Source organism: Mya arenaria, chromosome 5 (genome assembly GCF_026914265.1).
Source record: "Mya arenaria isolate MELC-2E11 chromosome 5, ASM2691426v1".
In the NCBI taxonomy this organism is placed as follows: Eukaryota; Metazoa; Mollusca; class Bivalvia; order Myida; family Myidae; genus Mya; species Mya arenaria.
This window is the reverse complement of record NC_069126.1, coordinates 19,478,966-19,499,436: the sequence shown is the minus strand read 5'-3', so window position 1 is coordinate 19,499,436 and position 20,471 is coordinate 19,478,966. Positions and strand designations below refer to the sequence as shown.

Genomic DNA, 20,471 nt, shown 5'->3' with positions numbered 1-20,471 from the left:
ACAAATGTCAAAGTCATAAAAAAAGGTGAGAGATGCATGTGAACTATATCTTTTCAAATCATCGACAAAATAATTAAGGTTCTCACTAGATCAATTCCAAAACATACAAATATAATCTTTGAATCCTAGCCAAACATTTTGTTTCAATAATTACATGTAAATTAAAAAAATAAAGCTCCTTCTTACTTGCCCATACAAAATTAGTCATGCTTATCGAACCACGGGGCTACCTTTATTCGTGCATTCCGTATGCAGATAGCCACAATAATGCGCGTATAGGGAACGTTTTTTACCATTTGGATATTTATTGTGTTCCCTATAACAATAGTCGCCAACACAAAACTCGTCAAAGACTCTGAAGCGGCTGTTTATATGGACTAGTATGCAGATATAGCCTTGGTTGTCAAATTAAAACAAGTGTTGCCAAGTACCATTTTTAACAGTTAACTTATACCTTCCAGACTTACGTCTGTGTTCTCAACTCAACTCAACTCATTTCAGTTTTTTTTTACCACATTTAAGCGAAAATATATTTGGAAACACGATACATAGTTAATCATGGAACAAGTAATTCACTTTGGTGGGTTAATGGCTTTTATTATTGTGTAAAAGTTTAACAAATTATAGATACTAAGTGTGTGTGGGTTGGGGGGGGGGGGGGGGGGTAATTGGTAAATATTTCATTCTAAGAAATAAAAAAAATGACATATTAAAAGGTAATGCATTTCGTAACCAACACCGTTTAGAGACAAAGGTTACACTTTTTTGGCATAAGGTACTAAATTCTGTCCCCATTTACCAACTTCAAAAGTCAATTAATGAATACTAGGAATCACGGTATTTAGGGACTCTTCGATTTATATATCACATATTTATATAACGAATATTTTGTACCGTTAGGTGAGGAATTAAACTGTTATATAGCAGTATATGGCGTATAAAGCAGGTTTGCTGAAAATGATCTACAAGAGTTGATTTTACAAGTTTACTTGTGTTCCACGTGGGGATTCTAGTTTGGCCAAGGGGAATTTACGCGCTGTACAATGCATTTATAGAACAAGAAACGTATTTTCAATTCATGGGATCTGGGACCAACAACAAAAATCCTACTCCCAGATGGGACGAAATGAGTTCACTCCAAAAATGTATCATTCGAGTTTTAACTATTACTCGAAGAGGGTATCTACTCAATTCTGAGTAAAGCATATTACGCGGGGTATTGTTCCTAGTATGTGTTATTCGGAGCAAAAAATAAATACAATGCAGTTTCCTCATTAGGTCCATGTTTTCAAAGACCAAGACTTCGCATGCGTATAATAAAAAAGGTTCTATAGAAGCATCGAAAAGTTCAATTTGGAGATCGTGGTACAAGTTTAGGTTATTGATTTTAAGAAATGGATCACGTATGGCTTTGTTTGTCAGGCTAATCAAATATTTTCGACAACTCATAAAGCTTCTGTACCAGTGGACGAAACATACACTTCTTTATGAATATCCCTTGCCTGTCTCTGTTTCTTCACTATTCATGCTAAAGTTGTTCATCTTTCTATCACCAAATTCATTTATCTTAGTTTTTGGAAAAATAATATTTAATTTTTATTGTACGGTGGGCGTCAGCGTATATATACGTGACAAAAGACAAGTAATTTTGAGAAACACTATAGTAGCGTCTTTGTTTGGAATATAAACAAGCTTCAATTCTGTGGATATATGGAATTTTCATGTACACCGAAGGGACATCCAGAGTAACAAAATATAATTTATTTTTGATGTTCTAAACTTTGCGTTGTAAAATCGAGATACAAAAGCTACATGTATAACATGTTTCCTTTATAAATTATGTGGTAAGAACTGTATATAAGGATTCGACATTAAGTCTTTTTACTTCGAAACGTTTTTCTGACAGCATTTATTTTTTGCAGACAAGCGGTGTGTCGACTTTAGAATCAAAATATTGAAGGGGTTAGTCATTTTTTATTCAATATATATAATCATTCATTGGCACCAAAACTTTCACAGAATCGAGTCTAGGGCACCATGTATAGCAAATAATGTTCTAAATTGTGAAATGAAACAACAACTTTTCAATTTTTGAGGGATGTACCAAATACTGAACGGTAACACTTTTTATTTAAATCCAGATTTTTACGTTGCCAACATTCCTCCCTAACAAGTTATGCAATTTCTAGATGGTCAAATTTTGATTTTTGTTCAGAACTTTTTCACAACACTTCCTATATGTAATAACATCGCCCGATTTTAAATTGTACTCGTATAAATCGCTGACAAGGAAATTAGAGACCATACTCACCTTTTACGTCTAATTTAACTCATTGGGACAACAACGGCACACGCGTTCGGAACCAATTATTTCCTGTCGTGTAGTTTAAAGATAGTCATCGGAATCATTCAATTGTATATAGTGGTATGATTATTTGACACGACTGGTTAAAGTAAAACAATTAAGTATTGATTAGTTGTGAAAACCCAAATGGTTGATATTTTGTTTCGCTCAGTTTATTTTTAAAATCACCTTAATGCTTTTCGTTCAACTAATTTTGTAATAATAACACAAACCGCGAGATCAACAAGTCACGTGACCAAATAACTCGAAGCGGAAGATCCTGCTAGACCTGCCATTTCCGTTCAAGAAGTTTCCGGTCGGAAATTTGTTTATTTTTTCATGATTATTATTAAAACTTTGTTGGGAAACGAAGAGTAATAAGTATAGAACACGTTAGGTGTGAGCTTTTTGATAATTTTCGTCGATTAGTCCGAAAATTTAACATTGTCATTTGACCTACAACGAATCTGAATGGAAAAAGCTGAAACAGGATGTAAAAACGTGCGATCGTTAGCCGGAAGTTTTCAATCGAATTCTTGCGCTGTAGCAGACATCGATTTCCTCTTCCTGGTTTTGACCAAAGTGAAAGTTGAAAACATTTAATCCAGTTTTGTTGGTCGTTAGACAGTTCATTATTAATCCTTTTGTGAAAGATAATAAAATGTCCGCCATTTTAAACGCTTCGATGTGTTTTTGGAAGTAGGTCATTCTTATTTTTATGAATTTATTGTATTATTTTGGCACTGTTATGTCAATTGATAAAAATATTTTTTCCTAATTAATATTATATTGAAAAGTACATTTCTGTTGGATAGATTTAATGTGAAGTGTTAAAAAAGCATGATATTAATTGGGAGAAAAAATTAAACAACCTTTTTAATTATTGATTCATGTAAATGCATCACTTGGGACAAATGTTGGTCAAAACAGCCCATTTCTTAAAATGCTGAGTACAAGAAAGGCCCAGTACTAACCATTGTCTTGATGTTTTTTTCATAAACCTATACTGGTTACTGGGCAGTTGCCTAATTCCGGATCAATTTTGAAGTTTTCTTAAAATATTGTCATAATTACTGAACATAATTGCATGAAATTTTAATAGAGAAATGTTGGGTACTATATCAACCAAAATGGAAAAAGAATAAAAGAAAAAACAATTAATTATAATATAATATTCTGTACGAAATAAGGGCATAAACGACGTCCAAAAACCTGCATTCAGTGCCTAAATATTCGGATTTTTTCAAAGAACAAAGTTAACATTATTAAGTCAATACAAATATTTAGATGCTACTTAAATAAAAAATTTATAAAATATTAAATGTTTAACCGGAATATAAATTTTATACTTCTCTGAAGTATTTGTATGTGTATTTTCGGCGTATCCGAACTACTAATTTGTCCGAATTTGCATAATTTTGAAAGTACGAATCTGCTTCATTTTTGCTTCATTTTCATATCAAATGCTGCACAACACAAAACAATGACATCGTCAATATTTACTATTTATGTAATTGGCATTGTATTTCGTGATTGACAATAAGACATAAACATCATATAGTGGGTCTAGTGTTTAAAGATAACCCTGTCGAACCTCAATATAAAAGCTCGCGCTGTGTGACGTCATCCCCCACGTGACTTAATATTGACATTTAGGAAAGCGAAAGTTTAGAGGTACTTATTTTGGGATTATACTCGAATAGCTGCACTTTTGTGTTGTTTCTGTTGCTATGGAGGTCAGTTGCGTAGACTGTGATCATTCTATATTGATCACGGTCGCCGAAACGCTTTTTAAACGATTTCCAAATATTTAGGCAAATCTGGAATTAGGCAACTGGCCAGTATAGATAGAAGGCCATTCATGATATTTTTGACATAACTAATTTAATAAAAAAAATAATAAAGAGGTAACTTGTACTGTATATAATATTAATATAACTTTATAACACTTCCTTTTCTCACTCATGAAACCATGGAACAATAATGTTTATGGATCCTTGACAAAACTAACCTTGAAACATAAAACACTACTAGCCAGTAAATGGGACATCATGATTATTACAGGGATGATAAAATTCCGGATTAATCCGGAATTCCGGATTTAAGGCCTCACGGATCGATTTTGAGATATTTGTAAATCCGTTGAGTTTTTTCTAGGGAGGGAGGGGTACAGGGAGCGATTCGAGTTATGTTCGAACAATATGGGTACGAAAGGTGAGTTTTCCGGAAGTGTAAATCCGGAAATTAACGAACATATTTACGTCTTGCCAATCGAGCTATATGATTGGTTAAGATAGCGTCGGGTGATTACGGAAATTACCGATCGGACTAGAAAACAGTATCCGGATGGTTCGTATCCGGATATGACAGACGACGAAGATTAATAAACGAGTATTGGAAAAACAACGACCACCACCAACTTCTAAAAACATCGATTCGTCGATTAAAAGGTATATTTGCTATTTAGTTTTAAGAGAAATTGCCGAAACGTTACTTTTAAAGTTGATAGAATGTGTTAAAACTGAGAATGGCTTTTTGCGCATGTACTGATGTAGCAATATTTCGGACATCCCGATTCGGATTTTGTTATAATAAATGATTTTTATTTTACAAATTTTATTTGGCCGATTGAAGTTTACGATGTAAACCGTTTCTTTATTGTTCTCATTATGTTTGAAGCATTGTTCTCAATAAGAAGTGGCTGTTGACCATAATGGAAGGTTCAAATAAAAATCACTATCCCCACCCCTGACACATTCAAGGTGGCTGTAACAACCATTAAGCATTAGATAAGCGAGCAGTGTTTTTATCCTTTTACCAGTTCACCAATCACTTTTTATCATGTTACCTAAATTGTGTTCTCTTTTATACCCTAGTTCTCACTTTTCTGATGTGATTTGCCTCATCAGTGTTTTATTTTTTTCACTAACAAGCCGATGCACACTTTTCATGTCAGTAACACTCGGAAGAGGGGTTGACATTAAACTAAGATAGATAGATAGATAAAATTGGGTTGTTTAAAATTTAAAGAAAAAATGAATTAATATTTTGTAGTAGTAATATATATTAAGTAAGAGCAATCAGTTTATTTTCTATTTGAGACAGTTCAACAAATCTTCTTGAGGACCCAGTTTGAGTGAGATTTAATTTCTATAGTTGTAATTTGTATTTCCAGGTATGTTGATGGTTCCAAAAGTCAGGGATGAACAGACACCTCAGCCAGTGCATCCGGTTGTTCCTGTCAATGACCGACAATTCAATTCAGATGCCATGATTCTTGGATTTATGGCTGAACATGACCTTCCATACCCCTGGTACCACATGTAGTGAGTCTTACTTAAGACACTTGCCAAAGATACAAAAGCTCTCAGCGAATTAAAACTTCAAAGGTGTACAGCATCATATAAGATGACTTCCGGAGAGTCAAGCCATTTCAATGATGCACTTGTTGGGGAGTTAAGTGACACTCGGTGTGTGCTACTGGACACCTGTAACATCATGAGGAGAAAAAATCCGGCTTGCAGACCAGAATACGTCAACTTGTCCCTCACCTCATAGACATTGATGATGACACAGCCCGCCATGTCCACAACGGTTACCCTGCCAAAGCATTTACAGTCCCATTTGGATATTACTTGGAATTCCGAATAATTATTAATATAATATATAATAATTAATAATATTATATTCTCATCAAATGTGCAGATAATGGAATAAATACTCTTATGTCTGATATATAATATTTGAATAAATAACACTTTACAATAAACATTTGCAAGCTTGATTCATCATTATTTATCAAACATCCCACAGTATAGACTATTCATACACAGGCATTTGATCATAGCCAGTTGAGTTTTATGGGAAGTGGACAACTGAACAAAAATGTCAGGTACATGTCTTATGCCTGTGACTTTAGGTAAAAAAGTAAATTTAACTTTGTTCAAAGACAAAGGTGTTTAACTTCACTGCTAAGATTCCTGATAATTGTTCTGATTGCGGAAGTCTCCTGTTGGACATAATTATATCTACCAAACCGAAAGGTGAACTCCTTGAACACTATTCTAAGACAAAAAGGGTATTAGAAACTCTGAAATACTGAAAGCTTCGGGGGGCTTAGCCCCCCTTGCCCCCCCCCCCCCCCACCAGGGCTTTGCCCTGGACCCATCGAACCCCACGCAGACATTTTCAGGATTGGCAACTTGGCCCTGTTATCATCCCTGTTATTATCATTATCACCTAATGTAAGATACAAAACACTTTATAGATAGACGCTAGGAGTCTTTTACCTAATTTGTTATTGGCAGACTCGTGACATATAAACTACTTGTCGTTCACTCAACGGTGAATGCAGCGCAATGATTCTACATTTAGCTTTTGGTCCTTATTCGAAGTTAAAATTAATATTGGACATTTTTCATCCTGAATAGAAGTGGCTAAATGGTCCTTGAAAAAAATAGCATTCATTTAGATTAAAATCTAATATTACACCTGGCTAAATGTTTCTTCAGAAAAGCCTCAGCATTCATTTAGATCATGGGAAGCATGAACATGTATGAATGATAGGATCGTTTCTCTGAACACCATTATTGTGGTATTTTATTTTATTTAAACCGTTATGCAGATACATTGATGTAAATAAAGATAATATATTTAAAATATAAATAAAGTTATAATGATGTCAGTTGTAAACATTTTATGTCTTTACAAAAAGGAAACCTACATGTATTGTACTTTGTACTGAATATATATATTTGAGACCTGTCTCCCTAGCTACTTTCTTCTGCAAGGTATGAATGATTCTATTTTTTATTTTTTTCATTTCAGGACTTTATTTACTGCATGTGAGCAATGGCGGATTTGGAAGAAAGTGAAGTGACAGTAACAGTTGGTGATGATGGCTACCTTTCATACACAAGTATTTAAATAATTATGTCTTTCAAGTATTTTAAAGCTGCACTCTCACAGATTTACTGTTTTTCTAACTTTTTTATTTTTTGTCTTAGAATGAACAACTTTTTGCGTAAATATCTGCAAACCAGTGATATAAGACTGCTGACAAAAGGTCAGATCGCAGATTTTCATATTTCCATTCCAAAATTGATGTTTTATGGCTTAAACCGTTACTGTTTCTAACGGTTTAAGAAAAATGCTAAAAACATCAAATTTGGACCGGAAATATGACAATCTGCGATCTGATATTTTGTCAGCAGTCTTTTTACACTGGTTACCCCCCCCCGGATTTTTTTTAAATGGGGAACGTCTGTGGTGCATTCTAGAGCATATCTGGGGCTATTTTAGTTGTTTTTAACGTCTGGGAAAATGTACCTATTTTGACTGCCAAGACATATTTATTACTTGACATGGTTTGTTTTTTTCTGCATTTTCTTGAAAAAATAAAACCAGATATTTTCCCAGGCTTTAAATGAAGTGCTAAACAGGAGGATATGCAGTCTACTTTCGGTTTCATCAAAACAGGAAATAAACAACTATACGGGCACCTGTTTTCCCGCGCTTTTGAGAACATGCGTTACAAAATATTTATTTTTTCATCACATTTGAAATGTTTGCAATTTATGAGACACAATATTTTCCAGACGATCAAGAAGATTTTCTAGTCGATAAGGTTTTTTCCGTTTGGAGATGCATATAATTTTGAAAGAGACATGTCAACAATCAGCTGTATAAAGCGATCACCTGACTTACCATGGTCACGTGATTAAAGCACTCTATATAACCACCTGTAAACCCCATATCGTCAGTTTTATTTCGGTGTAAAAATACACAACGATAGTTCGAAAAAAAGTTGAATACACTAAAATTCCTTATGGACACGTAAGTTGTTTAAAGTTGTTTAAAGTATAACGACATAAAATGTGTGAAAAATATAAATTCATCAATTAAAAGCTATCATTCATAAGACCAAACAAATCCATATGAAAACAATGATTTTGTATACAAGAACCGACTCGTTAAGCACAACAATAGGCCAATAGATCGGATGATTGACGATGACCTCGACGACACACGTACCAATTAACGGATTAGTGTCAACATGTCCTGTGTTTTACGACCAGTGTCCTCGGACAGGCAAAATAGCTGACTTACATTGGTAAAATTAAGATAATCGATTTTTTTTTCCGTATTTTTTATGACTTTCCGGGACAAACATGCACCCTCCGTGAGTCCGTGACAGAGATACGATTTCCGGGACAATCCGGGACGTCCGGGACGTTATCACATGTATGGTCAAAACCCTTATGAGATACAGTCAACAGAGGTTTTCTGTTTTGACCCAATTTGGGGCCCAACTTTTGCACTATTCCCAATGCTTAAACAAACGTCTCTCCCCAAATTCTGTTTTGAAATTATTCTCCCAAAATGGATTAAAAAGCACTGGGCATTGCACATCATTACCTCCAAAGAAAGTTATCAGAATTTAGAATAGAACCGTTTTAATGAATATACCAAGAACGTGATTGTTCGTTCGGTTTAAAAATAAAACAAGAATTGCAAAGATAAAGTGATATATAATCAATGCTGCATACAGCTGCACATGTCAGGTGTTTGGACAGGGGTAATTTCTGGATAAAGGCAGTTTAGATGTAAAACTATTCTAATTTCTTGGCATAAACCAGTATTTGCAAAATGTAAAATAAAAAAATGTGCAGGGTTGTGCTAATTTTGACCATAGATAATATTAGATTTGTAATATTTTCGAAGTTGCTGCTATAAACCTGACAGGCTTTGATTCTAGGCACTTGACCCCTGAGGGATCACATTTTGGATCATCAGTTATGTTGCTCAATGTAGGTGTTTTATCAGCCCACAGGTCTCCTATATTGAGTGCAGAATACTTTCCTTGAATATGCATTTCTGTGTGGTATTCAGTTGTAAAGTATTGCTTACTGGCATCCCAATGTGTTTTCTGATTCCAAGAACATTTCCAGGCGTTTGTTTCATATTAGTCATAACAATTTAAACATTTTTTTTATTTTGTAACCTATACAAAGTTGACATTTCAAATAATGATATAATAAATACATGTTGTTCATTTTCCCCAAAAATGAGGATAAAAGGGTAACTTTGTACTTTTTTGCGAAGTTAAGTACCAGAAACCTTAATTTGCATGGAATAACTTGATAACAAATTTAGAGAAAATCTCTTCCTGTTGTAGCTGTGGAGCAGACAGGTGATGAGAATGGCCTGGATGAGGAGGAGATGTCGATGGAGCCGGCAGAGAAACGCCTTCGCCTAGAGGACATGGAAGACCAGTCTGGGGATGACCATATCATACAGCATGTCGCTAGCATTGAGGTGCTTATCTGGAGAAGCGTTAGAGTCACCGTGACTTGTTATATATTACATGAGAGAAAATAAAAAAAATAAAAAAAATTCTGAAATTCAGGCATAGATATTCTTTATTGAAATCAATCCTGGTTGAGGAGCAGTTGTAATATTGCTGTAGATTACAGGTTCCAGTCTTGATTTGACACAGTTTTAGATTGATTGATTACTATTTGTTAATATCTTACACTTATAAATAGTTAAAATCTTCTTTTCTCTCTAGGACACCAGTGAACTGGAAGTTCAAGATGGGCAGATCATCCAGGATGACTCTCAGCTGATACAGGAACATGACATACATGGCTTATCAGATAGGTAGAATATCAGCATTTATTACTTGCTTTCAGGTGATTTATAGAGATTTATCAGTGAAATATAAAGGATTGATACTTTCATTTTTGGAACTAAAGAGTTAAAAAAATAAATACATGTATCCTCTATTAACTAATTAAGTAAGCAATTTACCAAGGAAGCATTTTGTGTTTGTCTTTAGAATGTTCTTCAAGGACTGGAAATCAAAAGGTGTATATAATATACTTAACTGCATTGATGCAGGGTAATTAAAGGGGAAAAACAATTTGAATACAACAACATCTTATAAATTAAAAACCTACCTTGTAAACATAACACATGAAAAACCTACCATGTATACAGAAGCATTGTGAAAATCGCTCAAATTCTAAACTTCTAAATAATTATCAGAATGAGAATAAGCCATGAAGAATAACCTCAAGAGTTTACATCAATCAACAGTTAATTGTTTAAATGATTTCAGCAATGTAGTTATACAACAAGCAGAGGAAGAAGTGGTGGGCCAGCTGCCGGCCCCTCAGTACCAGAATCTGATCATACAACATATGGACATAGCAGAACCACTTGCTACACTCAAACAGTTACTGGAGCTAAGGCTGCAATGCTCCCTTTCGGATCACCAGTTTTACCTGCAGGACAGCATACCAGTAAGAAACTTGCTGTTGGATTTTAGAATCTGAAGTATGACTTCCACATAGGCTGTAACCGTGCTTAAGTTAAGACTAGAGTGTTCCCTTGGTGTCTTCAGGACTGGGCCAAATAAGTTTGAAATGAAATCATTTTAATAAACAACTACAGAGACTATCTATCATAAGTAGAGTGAAATTCAATCTGACTGGAAATTGTCAACACTGAAACCATCTTTTGAAGCCACTGTGTACATAACTGTAAAATCAAGATTATTTTTACTTAATGCAAGCCCGAGTTAAGCCTGGGCTTGTGAAAATTCTTTCTTTTGATGACTAAAACATATTAAGCACATTATGCATATTGAGATTGTTCATTATTGTTGAGATTGTTCATAAAGTTTTCCAATATTGCCCACAGTTGGACACGCGGAAGAGTCTGGTTGACCAGTGTGTCCAGGGGGAAGGCATGGTACAGATTAACCTGGAGGTCAAGTCTCAACCTGGTATATATTGACTGAAATAGTACCCTTAGTAATGTACTACTATCAAAACTTATCTCAATTTCTCTTACTATGACTTTCTTCTTTGTTTCCAAACGTTTGAGATACAGATCCAGGGCTGTCTCTCAGCTCTTGGGGAATTAGGCAGCACCTTTCCAAAAATTTTGGCCAGAAAAAAAGGGAATTTCGAATCAACACAAATAATTTATTCTAAGATCAAGTTAAGTTTAAGAGAATTGACATGTCATATATATAGACGATCACATAAATATAAGTAATAACTGGATTCTAGTGACAGAATATTTCAGGCAAAAAATGCATTTATAGTGCTATATTTTTGTGCTTTTGGGGGCGGGATATCGGCCCTGAAATCATTAGAAAGATGGCCATGTAGTTTGAGATGTAATTTGACCTGAATTATGGTATTTTGATGAAATCCTCTTACACATTTCCATTGACCATGACTATGATGATTTATATACAATGCATCTTGGCAGGTATGAAGCCTAAGATAAACATTCTGGACATTTTGAAGCCGGCTGAGGAGGTGGAACCTGCTGTCGAACAACAGAGTATGTCATGTTTATATTTCTCAATTAATAGACTTGTAATTCACTAAAAATGATTTTTGTAGAATGATGTGGGTCCGCATCCCCTTCCGTTAATTTCGACAAGAGAGTCTGCTTAACTTCTAATAATTTGTTTACTTACAAAATAAAAACTGTTATGTCAGTGCATTTATTGACAAAAAGATCATAAGATGGCAACACGAAATTCACTGCCATTCAGATGCAGTATTGGCAAGCTGGATCAAGTGTAGAAGATGAGGAAAAGTGAAATAAAAGTATGATATCATTTCAAGTTGCTTAAAAGAACAAGCAAATTCATTGTAAGATGTTCTGTTAGGTGTGTATCCTATATTCATGCAGGCCCAACACAGACAAGTGGACCTTCTGGGACAAAGGTTGTCTCTAGTGATGAGTCAGAGAATATCACACGCTGGATTGTGGATCAACACTTCCGCAGAGATCAAGAGAGGCTCAAAATACCTTACGGTAAACTTTTTCAAGTTGGTGAAACACAGGTTTAGTGTAGATATGTCTTATGCAGATGATCATGTTTTTATGCCCCCACAAAGTGGCGGCATATAGGGTTGCCCTTGTCCGTACGTACGTCTGTCCGTACGTACGTCCCGAAGATTGTTTCCGATCTAATTCTTGAAAACCGTTTGTCCAATCCTCACCAAACTTTAAACACATGTTTGTGACCATAATATCTTGATCAAGTTCGATAGTCATGGAAATCGCTTTAGTCATTTAGGAGTTACGGCCCTTTTTTGCCAAAAATACTTCAAAAATATATGTTTCCAATCTAATTCTTGAAAAGTATGTGTCCAATCCTCACCAAACTTTACATACATGATTGTGACCATAATATCTTGATCAAGTTCGATAGCCATGGAAATCGCTTATGTCATTTAGGAGTTACGGCCCTTTTTTGACAAAAATACTTCAAAAATCATTATGGCTTATTTTCTGTGACAAAAAACCGAAGTGGGGGCATCCGTGTCCTATGGACACATTTTTAGTTAAAAACTGTAACTATCGCATATTCATTTGTAAAATTGTTTAGTGTTTATCTATGTCAGTCACCAAAATCAAACTTCTGAATGACTTAGCCATATGGCCAGATTCAGTCGAGAATAAGCGCCCTGTAATTATAAAAATTACCTTAAATTGGTCTTGTCCTTTTAACAACTTTGCCCAAAAGTCTTTGCCCAATCATCCCCATGGCATAATATCTCGGGCAAGTTTGATAACCAGCCATATCGCTCAAGTCACTTGAAAGAGTTATCTCCCTTTAATGATAAAAATAACCTCAAAACGGACATGTCCGATCAATGACTTGAAAAGTCTTTGTCCAATCATCACCAGTTTAGTCAGAATGTTTATTGGCATGACATTTTAGACATTTCAGGTATTAAACCAGCCATATTGCTCTAGTCACTCAAGATTTATAACGCTTTAGTTTAAAGTTATAGAAATTTCCTAAATTTGGTCTTGTTGATTAATAACTGAAGTAGCCTTTGTCCAATCTTGGACAAGTTTGATAACCAGTCATTTCACTATAGAGACTCAAGAGTTATTTCCCTTTAATTACAGAAATAACCTAAACTTGGTCTTGTCAACAACAAGAAGCCTATATCAGATCATCATCAAATTTGGTCAGAATGTGTATAGAAATAATATCTTGGATAAGTTTGTTTCCAGCCATATTGCTGGAGTCACTCAAGAATTATGCCCTTTAATTATATGAATTGCCTAAAATCAGTTTTGTTTGATCAATTTCTTGAGAAGCCTATGGATTTCCAAGTGTATGGGCTGAATATCTCAGTCAGGTTCAATAACCAGCCATGTCACCACAGTCACTCCAGAGTTATGTACCTTGAATTGGCAAAAACTGTATTTCTTAATTAGGCTTAATGTACAAGTTTACCTATCACCAAACTTAACATTAGGACGGGCGTATATTATGACAGTTGGAGCTTTTGTTTTTGGTAGCCTACATAGCATTTAATCAGGGCTTGCGTGCTGATTTCTATTTCGACTATTTGTATTTATTTTTTCCTTATTAAGTCCGATTGTAGGGAAGATTGTTTCACAGAAACTGGCTTTTATGATTTATGTTGAATGAAGGACATATTGTGAAACATTTTTTAGTTTCTTTTATTTTTTGTGTGCATAATTTCTGTTCCAACAAGATCATGGGTAATTGTTTAGTCGTCAGCATGGGGTTATTGTTTAGTCAGCAATTCTCAACTATTATTTGTTTATTTTCATTCAACAGACCCAGTGCAATGGACCCCTGTACATGTGAAACACTGGATTATGTGGGCAGTGAATGAATTCAAACTGCAGGACGTCGATATTAACAACTTTAACATGAGTGGTGCAGAACTTTGTGAACTTACGCACAGTGACTTTATCAAATACATACCTCATGACAGGGGTGATATTTTCTGGACACATTTGGAACTGCTGAGGAAGTGCAAATTTGTTGGTAGGTATTCTGTACATTCAAGTTTAAAGGTATCATTGTGTTTATCCTTTAGAATTATTCAGTCACTGTGTCGAGGTAAAAAGTAACACTAAAATAGTTTGCGGTTTGGTAATTCCTAGCATTTATCATACCTTTTGGTTTATTTCAATTAATGAATGATTAAATCTATTAATGTACAAGCCATTCTGAATAGATTCCAAAGTTCTGTCGAAAAAACTGGACAATATCCTATGTACATGTACTAAACATAGTATGAAGTATCTTTTTGATTAATGTATTTATGGGCTTTTGTAATTTCAACAACATTTAAATACAGTTTTTCAAACAAAAAGGCTTTGATTGAAAAAAATTCTCAGAATGTCTGATAGGGAATTTTTATTCAAATTTTTTGGAAAAAACTCATTTGTACATTGAGAATATAACAGTTGTTCTACTTAACATACAACCCACCCAAGGGAGGCATCTTCAAAATGGACTGTCTGTCCAATTTAAGAAGTTTATCTTACATAAACAAGAGAATAAACAACCAGGAATCTCCCCAAATAGAATTTCGCCTTCCTCAGGTAGGTTGTATGTTTAAATGGAATAGCCATACCCGGTAAAGACCGGGAAAAAAAATGGGCATACAAAATGTATTTAAGAGTTGCTATTGTTTTTTAGCTGTGATGCAGCAGCCAGCAGTGCAGCCTTTCACCATCACCGTTGCTTCAGGTATAACTTAACTCCCATTGAACTGGAAACAACTAACTCCTAAGATAAAACTCTGCCAACATGTGGCCTCAGCTATCTGTTTTAATGTCATCCCCTCTAAATTATGGATGTTTTTCAAAAAAATTATCAATCTATTTCATTTGACTACAACAAAAATGTAGATCATGGTGCTTTAAATTCAGCATTGAATGAGGAACGAGAAAATTGTTCTAAAATGTTTATGCTCCCCTTACGAAAAAGGGCCAATGAGATTTGCAAATTTTGAATAATTATTCATCACAATTAGAAATTTGATTGATCTTTAACAGTGGAGATTTATTAAAGAAAGGTATTTGTTTGGATAAAAATATATGTACCACTTTATACAACATGTTATTAAATATGACTTTAATATTAACCCTTGCAGGTTAGACAATATGAGCGTTTCCTTCATACAAAAGACTAAGTCAATGTAATTATTATTGTATAATTTTATCATTCTTTACCTGTTAAGAACTGACTTAGAAGCAGTTTTAACAAATATTGAATATACACCTTTGTTATCCAGGGAAGAAGACATTTAAAACGAAATCTCGTGCGCCAAGAATCACAGGGGACCATGGGTTTTCACCAGGAAACAGAACAGGTAAAGTCTGTTAATGTTCTGTACATAACAGTAATGATTTCATTGGATGGAAGAGGAGAAAAACTTCACGTGATGCGGAACCACCCTGATATCTGACAGTATGTAGAACTGCTTAACCAATACAGAGATTTATAATTCATGTGATAAGACTGGACAAACAAATGCTAGTGAATTTAATATATTTTGTTAAGCAAAGTAGGTTATTATCGAGGGCGGTCTTAATCTGATTTGGGGTCGCATCAATTGGTAATTCAAACTGAGCTAAAAGAAAAGAAAATGACTAACCTTTAGTTAAGCACGAAAAAAAATGCACACATCAAGAGATGATATCCAGAAAATACAAATTTAATCATATTAATTGACCACTTACCAGTTCTGGTTATCTATGGAAATAATTGCATGAATTTAATTGGTTTATTGAAAAACTTTAGACATGTAAGTGGCCATATAATATTGGGCTAAGAAATCATTGGATTGACTGTTGGTTGATTGATGATTAAACTTCATGCGTCTTAATCTCTGTTTTCCAGGTAACAATGGACAGATACAGCTGTGGCAATTCCTGCTAGAGCTACTCACAGACAAGGATTGTCGAGAAGTGATACAATGGGTAGGGGATGATGGTGAATTCAAGTTGAACAACCCAGAAATGGTTGCCCAGATGTGGGGGGCCCGTAAAAACAAGCCCACAATGAATTATGAGAAACTCAGCCGTGCCTTAAGATACTACTATGATGGGGACATGATTGCCAAGGTGAGAGGGTGTATTATATGTTATATTTCATAGTGATGATATTCTAAAGGAAAAATAAGCTTACACAAATTTTATAAACATTCTTGAAGAAAAAATGGATCTCTGCCATTGGCAACAATTGTAAATTTATAAAACAATATATTCACAGTACCTCAGCATGTTATCTGTATTTCTTTTCTTTGTTGTGATAAATAATCCCCGTTATATCAATAAAAGTTGTTTTGTTGCTGCTGCAGCTGATGATGATTTTTTTACGGTGTAGCTTTCACCTTGGTTTCATTCAATAAAGTGCTATGGCGATTGTACAAGTCTACTTGCACATCGAAGTGCGAACATACAAGTATTTTTACATGATACACGATAGGCTTTCTAAACTCAAAAATCGCTTATTAACACCAGACAGAGCTTAAATTCCCTTTGCATTATTATGTATAAAACAAAATGCTTGGTGAGGAAAATCACTGTGTTGGAGTAATTTAACACTGGTTAGAATTGGTAAAAATTGTTCAGTGATAATTTGATTGTAGTAATGGTTTTCCAATTCCATTTGGCATTATAACAATTTGTATCAGAAACGACATGTAGTACCCTTGTTGATTCAAGAGATTTTGACACTGAAGTTTTTGTGGAAAGTGCAGACTGAGTGAGTCAGTCAGCATGCAAACACTATTCTGCAATATTATACATAAAAACTTGTTCCTTTTGCTTGCAGGTGCATGGGAAGAGGTTTGTGTACAAGTTTGTTTGTGATCTGAAAATGCTGCTGGGATATTCGGCAGCCGAATTGAATCGACAAGTGACAATGTGTGCAGAGAAAAAGTTGCAACGAGTTCGTGAGACATTGAGACCCACAGTTTCATCTCTCGGCAAACATAAACTTGTTACCCACACAGTGCAAACAACGCTTGAATGACCACAAGTGATCACCGAGTGACCATTGTGTGATATCTTTCTTGGGCGTCTAATGCCATGATGTTCTGATGCCCAAATAGCCATACACAGATGGCTGGATTTGTTTATGTCCTTCTAACCTGTCTCGAGTATGCTTACTTGCTGAGGTGTATGGGACTTTGTTAACCCGTAACTTATCACCTTGAGGTGCACCTTTGAGCTTTTCACCTTCTTTGGAGCTTCGGAAAAAAACAACTGGGGAACGTGTTAACATCAAAACTACATTACATTTAAAAAAAAGTTCATGCCTTGATATTTAAAAAATACTTCAGATTCTTACATGTATTTTCAGCTGATTGAATCTGGTCGTGCGTCGTAATTTAACAATTTCCAAAATGAATCTGGTCGTGCGTCGTACTTTTACCATTTCCAAAATGAATCTGGTCGTGCGTCATACCTTTACTTATTCCAAAAAGTGCATTATTTTTTGCATTTATAAGCAGCTTGTTTATTCAATGAATCTGGTTTTAGTATCCAAAGATCTGAAAAAATAAACTATTACAACAATTTTCATTTATCTAAATTAATGATTATCTTATGAAAGGGAAAATAATATTCTATAATTAAAAATAAAGTTTCTTAAAAGTTTTATAAAGAAATCATTTTTAATGCTCGCTGTACAGAATTGGAACTGCCTGTCTTGTAGATGACTGTTTTTCAAAGAACAGTCTGGCTATTGTGATAGCATACTAACTTGGACAGTCAGACTTTAAAACCAGAGATGTGTTGGTGTTTTATCAGTAGTGCTCTTGTTCCCAGCTTACTTAAAGAATTATTGGGCGTTTGGATGAAAACAAAGAATGCTCCTTTAACATACAAGTTAAATTATGAACTAAATAATTTGTTTCCCTTCAAAAGTTTATATAATCAAGGGATTTCCCCAATACTTCTCAGTCTGATTTTGAGTTTGTAGTTAAGTAATGTGTGTATTTCGAAGAATGTGGAGAGCTATTCTATTCACACTAGTGTCTGCGTCACACCTTAGTTAAGGTTTTGCATGTAACCACATCCAAGTTAACATGTCAGCAAATACATCATGTATTGCATTGAAACTTTAGACATGTATTCCCAACTAATCCAACTGACTTACTGGAGTATGTCAATAATTCAGCCGCTACTTGATGCATTGAAACGTCATTAAACAATCAAGTATGGTAACTCTATCTTGCATATAATGCAAATTTTGTCCCTTTATTTTTTAACTTCAAAATTCTGGTTAAGGGTTTTGCGTTGAACCTTTATCTAATTTTGCAGTGATTCATGCATGTTTACCGTAAACTTTGCAATTCTTACACTCAAAAGTGGCAGAATAGTCGAGCATTCTGTCACTGCGACAGCTCTTTTTCAAGTTGCTTTTCAGTGCTCCATTTACACCTTTTGTTCATTATGATATCCTTTAGTTGGGACCTACACTACTTCATCCATTCCAGCTTAGATTAAGATGTATTGGGTCTATGTGCCTTGAAATAGTTTGTTTGTGTGATAACTGTAATAGAAAAATTGGCTGATTGTTCAGAAGTTTGTTCCAGTTAACAACCTTATGTTTGCTTACTTTTAAATAATAAATAAACTGTAATAGACCTTGAGACACCTGTTTCAGCTTTACCTGTATTATTCAAATAAACATATTACAAATTATTTCACATTTGGAATTAAACAAAAATGCTGCTAATAATTATTTTAACTTGAATGAAGTTATGAACAATCAGCCAATTGTAAACTCAAGTGTACTCCTAGTTTTCAAAAATGTGTTCATATACACATGTGTAGAGATGATACATAAAGCCAGCCTTTGTTTACCATCTGACTGGACTTGTTAAACTTGATTAGTTTTTGTTCTTTATGGCAAACAATATTATTTCTTAATTAGCCATTTCAAACTACTAAATTTTATTTTACACACCTTTATTTGAAAGTTTGCGTCAATATTCATATTGATTTCGAAAAAAGTGTTACTCAGGGATGTGTAAACTTTAAAAAATATGCAAAATATTTTTATTTCAATCATTGATTATTAAGTATGGGTTTTGTCCAATTTATTTGAACTTTGGCACTGGCATAGCTTTGAAGAATTTTTAATCATTACAACACAACCAGTAGGTCAGTAATCTGCCGTCCCTCATAGCCATAGCCCAGTGGTTTTATACATTAGGATTTTGAAATACTTCTATTAGTTCATTTTATTTCTGAAGATTCATTAGATTGTCATAAATCCTATAGTTTATTTTAAATGAATGACAAAGCAACATACCTGGGTACAAATGCAGATAAAAGTTCAATAATAAGCTATTAAGAAAATGCAATTAAAATTAAAAATTAAAGGGAATATCATTCAATGCAGGTCTGAAACTCTTGACCTCCATCATGTCAGCCCTTTGATATTTCCACTGAGCTAGCTATTCATGGTGTTGATTCATGACTTCAAAAAACAATACATTTTAACATTTATATAATAATAAATTGATTTTTAGAGCAATGTTAAATTCTTGTAAAACGTTCAGAAGATGCAGAGGATGAACTGGAGACTAATTGACTGTGTTATTATGCACCTGTGACAGTTCAAATAAATCGGACAATAACTGATTAGAAATACATTTTAAAATAGATATTTTTCGTTAAGTTTGTGTATAGTTCTTCTATCTCTGTTTTATATCCTGTAGCCTATTGTGTTAAAATTGTTAATATGATATCTGTTATGAACTGATGGTAGCTGTTTTATGTAGCTGTTAAAGGATGTTTTTGACATATTCAAAAAAATGATTGTCCTCCTTGTGCAAGAACTCAATAACTGCATATAAAAATCAAAGCCTTTATAAGGTGGTGTCATGCATTTATATGTATTATTCAACTTGTATATATATGCTCAGAACACTTTCCCTCCTTTAGGATTTCGATATTCAAATTACCACAAACTGAACCCTTTTTGCTGTTTTTGAAAGAATTTGTAGTTCCCATTTCTGTGAATGTTTTTTTAGATTTCTTTGGTAACATATTATTGAACAGTTCTGAAAACTTGTTGTTTTGAAAAACAGAGCCATACATGGTTAAGTAAAGAATCAGTTTGAACATTTTTATGCTATTTATTTGCTGTAAGGTTTAAAGTATGGAAAATAAAAATGTGTGCAATTTGAAAGAACTGCACACAGCATGTTTTGCAATAAAATACCAATGTATGAAAACAGAATTTGTAAATATTGATTATGAAGCTTATTCAAAATAAACTTACAACTGCTCATTT

The 20,471-nt window shown here is 34.2% G+C and overlaps 1 protein-coding gene across 3 annotated transcripts; it reads left to right on the top strand.

Annotated features, from left to right (window-relative positions):
- The first annotated feature begins 2,608 nt into the window (after nucleotides 1–2,608).
- LOC128234492 (GA-binding protein alpha chain-like) lies at nucleotides 2,609–20,466 on the top strand. Of its 3 annotated transcripts, none has more exons than XM_052948749.1 (13): nucleotides 2,609–2,660; nucleotides 7,172–7,262; nucleotides 9,522–9,661; nucleotides 9,915–10,006; nucleotides 10,467–10,650; nucleotides 11,051–11,135; nucleotides 11,630–11,704; nucleotides 12,062–12,187; nucleotides 13,980–14,192; nucleotides 14,853–14,903; nucleotides 15,451–15,528; nucleotides 16,059–16,282; nucleotides 16,995–20,466. In XM_052948749.1, the coding sequence occupies exons 2-13, from the start codon at nucleotides 7,196–7,198 to the stop codon at nucleotides 17,193–17,195; spliced, it is 1,536 nt and encodes a 511-aa protein (XP_052804709.1). In that variant the 5' UTR covers nucleotides 2,609–2,660; nucleotides 7,172–7,195; the 3' UTR covers nucleotides 17,196–20,466. The 3 variants fall into 3 exon arrangements, with proteins under 3 accessions (XP_052804709.1, XP_052804711.1, XP_052804710.1); XM_052948751.1 differs by having other exon boundaries at nucleotides 2,627–2,741; XM_052948750.1 differs by lacking the exon at nucleotides 2,609–2,660 and adding an exon at nucleotides 2,768–3,043.
- The last annotated feature ends 5 nt before the right edge of the window (nucleotides 20,467–20,471 follow it).

Bases quoted from the DNA above. Each gene is read 5' to 3' on its own strand.
- LOC128234492 (XM_052948749.1), top strand. From the start codon at position 7,196: ATGGCGGATTTGGAAGAAAGTGAAGTGACAGTAACAGTTGGTGATGAT. The intron at 9,662-9,914 runs GTGCTTATCTGG...TTTTCTCTCTAG, and splicing joins AGCATGTCGCTAGCATTGAG to GACACCAGTGAACTGGAAGT. The intron at 10,007-10,466 runs GTAGAATATCAG...AAATGATTTCAG, and splicing joins ATACATGGCTTATCAGATAG to CAATGTAGTTATACAACAAG.